The sequence below is a fragment of the Oncorhynchus clarkii genome, chromosome 19 (assembly GCF_045791955.1).
Source record: "Oncorhynchus clarkii lewisi isolate Uvic-CL-2024 chromosome 19, UVic_Ocla_1.0, whole genome shotgun sequence".
Classification (NCBI taxonomy): Eukaryota; Metazoa; Chordata; class Actinopteri; order Salmoniformes; family Salmonidae; genus Oncorhynchus; species Oncorhynchus clarkii.
The window spans coordinates 52468959-52476358 of NC_092165.1; the positions used below are offsets into that span (position 1 = coordinate 52468959).

The 7400-nt window shown below is 46.0% G+C and overlaps 1 protein-coding gene across 1 annotated transcript; it reads right to left on the reverse strand.

The window, feature by feature from the left end:
• Positions 1 to 1652: 1652 nt before the first annotated feature.
• On the reverse strand, positions 1653 to 2195 carry LOC139374521 (salivary glue protein Sgs-3-like). The gene has a single exon (XM_071115519.1). The coding sequence runs from the start codon at positions 2193 to 2195 to the stop codon at positions 1653 to 1655; it is 543 nt and encodes a 180-aa protein (XP_070971620.1).
• Between the last annotated feature and the right edge of the window lie 5205 nt (positions 2196 to 7400).

Sequence of the window (7400 nt, forward strand, 5' to 3'; positions counted from 1 at the left end):
ACCAACACATTCCCCGAGCCTGCTCAGGTCTGAGGGTGTCAGAACAGATACAGAGAAACATCTATTTTTTCACCTGCAGCAGAGAACAACATCTCCACGGAGGCCAGCAGCAGCAGATATGTCATAGCGAGAGAGACAGAGCAGTTGAGAAGGTGAATGACTGCAGGCGGTCCTCAGAGGGAGAGGTGGAGGATGGAGCCCCATGGGTTGGAACAACCCCATGGAGAGTAGACATATCAGCACTATTGAGTTGTTACACAACATCTACTGTAGGTCATGAATGCACTACCTCTGCTATTTTAACATGAACTGGAAAGTTTAGAGGCTCGGTATGAGGTTGATATGAGGTGATTTTGGTGCAACACAAAAGCAAGAACTTTACAATTTAGTCATTTAGCAGAAGCTCTTATCTAGAGTGACTTACAGGAGCAATTAGTCTTAAGTTCCTTGCTCAAGGGCACATCGAGAGAGCCTTGTTGGCTCGGGGATTCAAACCAGTAACCTTTCAGTTAATGGCCCAATACTCTAACCACTACCTTCCCACCCAATCAATCCAATCAGTACTTGGACTGGTAACTGGAAGTTTATGGCAGTAAAACATACATTCGTGTTTCTCTGTCAGAATATTCAATTGAATTACTAGTTAATAACAGTCTTGTAGCACAGAAGCATTTACCTTAATTTATACATCAATCCCAGAATTGAATGAATGGTGTGACGTGCAGAAAATCTTGTCAAGGGCGCAAGAAGACGTTTGTAAAAGCACAAATAAGTGCATCCTTTGTCAGTCGGAGGCCAAAGAGTCTTTTTTTCTTCTGCTAATGTCACACAACGCGGGAGGACCAAGGCCACGTCAAACCACAGGAAGTTAATAGGTGTCATTGGTGGTGTGGACAAAGAGCAGCACTGTAGCATGCTGGGAGAAAACTGATGTCAACTGATCACAACATGTCAACTGATCACTTAGTGATGCACAATGGCCTCTGGTCACAGCTTGAGTCACATCACCGTTCTCATTATTAACCGTTCACCTTTAGGTGGAATCCCCAATGGCAACATGTGTTTGCTCCATTCATCTATGTGTGGGAAACAAACAACCCCTGTCAACGCATCATAGCGGCCTGTATGCCTCCAGTGTGTTGGCTGTGGATACCGAGCAATATATGGGTATATGGTTCAGGAACGTTGAAGCGTTACGAAATGTTTCTCAATATGCTGTAAAAGATAGCTCTTGCCACGCAGAATGAGAAATCATTATCAGCTCTATACGTTGCTTGTCAATATGAAGCGCTGAATGTTAGACGCTCCTAAATAAGCCATTTTGCTATGAGTCGTTCACCTGAAGCACCACTTGTGGTCAGGTTAGGTTAGCTCTATGCCTATGCCGACCACCACCCCGCCTCCAGCCAACCTTCCAGGACACAGACAACATGCCGACCACCACCCCGCCTCCCAGAACGCTGTTCCACAGTAACACACATTATGTGACTGAGAATCGGAGTATGTTGTCTGTGTCCTGGGAGGTTGGCTGGGGGCGGGGTGGTGGTCGGCATGTTATGTGTGTCCTGGAAGGTTGACTGGGGGCGGGGTGGTGGTCGGCATGTTATGTGTGTCCTGGAAGGTTGACTGGGGGCGGGGTGGTGGTCGGCATGTTATGTGTGTCCTGGAAGGTTGGCTGGAGGCGGGGTGGTGGTCGGCATGTTGTCTGTGTCCTGGGAGGTTGGCTGGGGGCGGGGTGGTGGTCGGCATGTTGTCTGTGTCCTGGGAGGTTGGCTGGGGGCGGGGTGGTGCTCGGCATGTTGTCTGTGTCCTGGGAGGTTGGCTGGGGGCGGGGTGGTGGTCTGCATGTTGTCTGTGTCCTGGGAGGTTGCCTGGGGGCGGGGTGGTGGTCGGCATGTTATGTGTGTCCTGGGAGGTTGGCTGGGGGCGGGGTGGTGGTCGGCATGTTGTCTGTGTCCTGGGAGGTTGGCTAGGGGCAGGGTGGTGGTCGGCATGTTATGTGTGTCCTGGAAGGTTGACTGGGGGCGGGGTGGTGGTCGGCATGTTGTCTGTGTCCTGGAAGGTTGACTGGGGGCGGGGTGGTGGTCGGCATGTTGTCTGTGTCCTGGGAGGTTGGCTGGGGGCAGGGTGGTGGTCGGCATGTTGTCTGTGTCCTGGGAGGTTGGCTGGGGGCGGGTTGGGGTGGTGGTCGGCATGTTGTCTGTGTTGTAGATGGTGGAACTCTAGTTCCCTCTCATGGCAAACGGATCTATAGCATTCACCTTGGAAGGCTACATGTCCCTTGAATTAAAGCCCAAAAATATCCAAGAAAGACAGAAAAACACAAAAAGTATCAAGTATTTACTGATTTAGATAACATCAGCTGCGTTTAGACAGGCAGCCCAATTCAGATTTTTTTTTTCCACTGATTGGTCGTTTGACCGATCACATCAGATCTTTTCACATCAGATATTTTTCAGTAAAAAAGATCAGAATTGATCTGCCTGTGTAAAACGCAGCCATCCTAACATTTACCTAGACCAGTGAGGTTAAGAAAATAACTGAGATTAATAGAACATTTGAATAAATTCAACACCATCAATTTGTCCAGATGATGGCATTATACTGTTGAACAACAGAAAGTGTTAGTAATATCCTATTGATATTATATGCATTTCTTACAGCTCACTGCTCTGAATCTAATGTGTTATAGGAGGTGGTAAAAATAACAGATACATGTTAAATTAAACAAATTAGCGAGTTTAAGTGATAATGTTAATTGTAAAAGTTGGATACCGGAAGACTTTTCATTGCTGAGTTCTGCACCCCTGTAAGTAAAGGGAATTTTAATTGCCAGAGTGCTGCACTCCTTAAATCGTTCAAAGTGAAAGTGGGAATGACAAAAATAACCACTTGCTACTTGTTAATCATATTAATTCATTTCAATACACATTATGGACAATTAAGAAAAACTAAGAACGAGAAATGGATCATCAGCAACACCTTGAAAGTGAGAACTTGCCGTATTGGGTAATTGATTTAACCATGTGGTGTGAATATGAGGGGGTGTAAAATGATGAACTACTTGCATAGCAAAAGTTAAGTTGTGCTTTCTCACCCCCTTGAATCCTGAACGCACTGAAACAGAAACTGTACATGAAGTTAAGGCCTGAGTAAGTAATCAACTAATAAGCTGTCATCTGTGTTATTCTGACAGACTTTAGTTGAGGGAGAAAGACATTTTAATACAGTGTATTACTTACCCATTACATTTCATGTAAATCATTCATTGGCATATTCAAATCAGTCATCACTGACAAACACATTGCCTGAACATGGGTTGACAATTAACTGCCATTCAATGTGACATTCTTATCTCAAGTTCTAACATAAGTCAGTGCCACTGATGACCAAAAAGGAGCTCTTTGCTTGCATTATTTTCCAATCAAAGCTTTGCTCATAGGGTTCACATCTCTGAGATGGGCTCACTCCAATACCAGCTGGGCAGCACCTGGGGCCTGTTTTACAATATCAAATCGCTTTCAAGACATTTTAAGGGCTACCCCTTCAAGTCGCAACTTGGAGAAGATGAGAAATTCCAACATCATACCATCACCATTCCAGTCCAGTCCCTACACAGCCAGGTCTACAGCTGCCTCCCAGTCCCAGCTCCTAGCAATCTGTTACAAACCACGGAAGAGGACCTCTGAGAGAACAGGCAGGTTCTGAAGAGCATCATATCTAAGGTAATATACACTGAGTGTACCAAACATTAAAGGACACTTTCCTAATATTGAGTTTAACCTGCCTCCTCCCCTTCATCTACACTGATTGAAGTGGATTTAACAAGTGACATCAATAAGGGATCATAGCTTTCACCTGGATTCACCTGGTCAGCATATGTCATGGAAAGAGCAGGTGTCCTTAATGTTTTGTTTACTCAGTGTAAAATCTATCATGGATATGAAGAGGTTTGGGTTAATTACATATATATGTGTGTACATAAAAATATTTAAAAACAAATGAAGACCTTAGGAACCTACCTGCCTGTAAATTAGCACATTCCAATTACTATGCAGGTTCACTCTAGAGACAGTACAGCATTTTATTGATGGAACATTTCACAGAAAGACACAAGGACAAAGAAGTCACCTCTCTTTACACCAAAGATTAAGTACAGGAGAGAGCAGAGAAAGGCCTTGGCAGAGCAGTGGGTAAACCCAGCCCTGCGGCCGAGTGGCCCACACCTGTGATGTTACCATACAGTACAGGTGTGAGGGCCTGGCTCTGGCTTCCTCTCCTCACTTCATTCGCTCCAGATAACCCATCAGCCTCAGCACCCGGAACCCTGTCGCCATGGAGCCCACAGATGGTGCTTCCTGCGGCCGGACCCTGCGATTGGCGGAGACCTTCCCAACAGAGAACAGCTGCTGGGGGATGATATATCACTGGGTTGTTATATGGCGTTAGCGCTTTCATTTCAGGCTCGTCTGCTTGACACTCGCAGACCCACATCTGGCAGGAAATGGAAGCACAATGAGAGAGGGGGAGAGAGAGAACGAGAGAGTGATTAACAAAGAGCTGAAGAGCAGGTGTTGGTTTGACAGGGCTACAATGTGTGAAGAGAAGTAGAGATTGATGCAGAAGGCTTTTCAATAGCTTTAGTGAGCATATACAGTGCTTTGCAAAAGTATTCATCCCCTTGGTGTTTTTCCTATTTTGGTGCATTACAACCTGTAATTGAAATATTTGTATTTAATTTAATGGACATTCAAAAAAATAGTCAAAATTGGTGAAGTGAAATGAAAAAAATTACTTGTTTAAAAAAAAAAATTGTATTCACCCCCTTTGCAATGAAGCCCCTAAATAAGATCTGGTATAGACAATTACCTTCAGAAGTCACATAATTAGTTTTAAAAAGTCCACCTGTGTGCAATTTAAGTGTCACATGATCCCAGATTTTAACTAACTAGCTAATCTGAAAACAAGGTTCCCCAAATTCTATCAGCATATCGATTGCGCTACCAGGGCTGGCAAAACCCTAGACCACTGTTATTCTAACTTCCGCGACGCATATAAGGCCCTCCCCCTCCCTCCCTTCGGGAAAAGCTGACCACGACTCCATTTTGTTGCTCCCAGCCTATAGACAGAAACTAAAACAAGAAGCTCCCCGTGCTCAGGTCTGTTCATCGCTGGTCCGACCAATCGGATTCCACGCTTCAAGATTCGATCACGTGGACTGCGATATGTTCCGCATTGCGGCGAACGCTGATTCGATGTGCGAGTTTATTAACAAGTGCATAGGTGATGTTGTACCCACAGCGTCTATTAAGACATTCCCAAACCAGAAACCGTGGATTGATGGCAGCATTCGTGCAAAACTGAACTTGCAAATCACTGCTTTTAATCAGGGCAAGGTGACCGGAAACATGACCAAATACAAACAGTGTAGCTATTCCCTCCTCAAGGCAATCAAACAAGCTAAGTGTGAGTATAGAGACAAAGTGGAGTCGCAATTCAACGGCTCAGGCACGAGAGGTATGTTGCAGGGTCTACAGTCAATCACGGACTACAAAAAGAAAACCAGCCCCGTCGCAGACCAGGATGTCTTGCTCCCAGACAGACTAAACAAAATGTTTTTGCTCGCTTTGAGGACAAAACAGTGCCACTGACCTGGCCCGTTAAAAAAACCTGCGGGCTCTCCTTCACTGCAGCCGAAGTGAGTAAAACATTTAAACGTGTTAACCCTCGCAAGGCTGCAGGCCCAGACGGCATCCCCAGCCGCGTCCTCAGAGCATGCGCAGACCAGCTGGCTGGTGTGTTTACAGACATATTCAATCAATCCTTATCCCAGTCTGCTGTCTCCACATGCTTCAAGAGGGCCACCATTGTTCCTGTTCCCAAGAAAGCTAAGGTAACTGAGCTAAATGACTACCGCCCTGTAGCACTCACTTCTGTCATCATGAAGTGCTTTGAGAGACTAGTCAAGGACCATATCACCTCCACCCTACCTGATACCCTAGACCCACTCCAATTTGCTTACCGCCCCAATAGGTCCACAGATGACACAGTCATCATCACACTGCCCTAACCAATCTGGACAAGAGGAATACCTCTGTAAGAATGCTGTTCATCGATTACAGCTCAGCATTTAACACCATAGTACCCTCCAAAGGTGGTGAGGGTAGGAAACAACATCCCCACCCCGCTGATTCTCAACACTGGGTCCCCACAAAGGTGCGTTCTCAGCCCTCTCCTGTACTCCTTGTTCACCCACGACTGCGTGGCCATGCACGCCTCCAACTCAATCAAGTTTGCAGACGACACTACAGTGGTAGGCTTAATTACCAACAATGACGAGACGGCCTACAGGGAGGAGGTGAGGGCCCTCGGAGTGTGGTGTCAGGAAAATAACCTCACACTCAATGTCAACAAAACAAAGGAGATGATCGTGGACTTCAGGAAACAGCAGAGGGAGCAGCCCCCTATCTACATTGACGGGACAGTAGTGGAGATGGTGGAGAGTTTTAAGTTTTTCGGCGTACACATCACGGACAAACTGAAATGGTCCATCACGGACAAACTGAAATGGCTCCTGAGGTTGAAGAAATTCGGCATGTCACCAAAAACACACACAAACTTTTACAGATACACAATCGAGAGCATCCTGTCTGGCTGTATCACCGCCTGGTACGGCAGCTGCTCCGCCCATAACCGGAAGGCTCTCCAGAGGGTAGTGAGGTCTGCACAACGAATCACCGGGTGCAAACTACCTGCCCTCCAGGACACCTACACCACCCGATGTCACAGGAAGGCCAAAAAGATCATCAAGGACAACAACCACCCGAGCCACTGCCTGTTCACCCCGCTATCATCCAGAAGGCGAGGTCAGTACAAGTGCATCAAAGCGGGGACCGAGAGACTGAAAAACAGCTTCTATCTCAAGGCCATCAGACTGTTAAACAGCCACCACTAACATTGAGTGGCTGCTGCCAACATACTGACTCAACTCCAGCCACTTTAATAATGGAAAAATGATGTAATCAATTTATCACTAGCCACTTTATATTATATAATGTTTACTTACCCTACATTACTAATTTCATATGTATATCCTGTACGCTATACCATCTACTACATCTTGCAATCTGGATGTAATGTATCACTAGCTACTTTAAACAATGCCACTTCATATAATGTTTTCATACCCAACATTACTCATCTCATATGGATATACTGTATACCATCTACTGCAGGGGGACCTTGCGTGCGCTGCAGGATTTTAATCCATGACGGTGTAGTGTGTTACTAATGGTTTTCTTTGAGACTGTGGTCCCAGCTCTCTTCAGGTCATTGACCAGGTCCTGCCGTGTAGTTCTGGGCTGATCCCTCACCTTCCTCGTGATCATTGAAGCCCCACA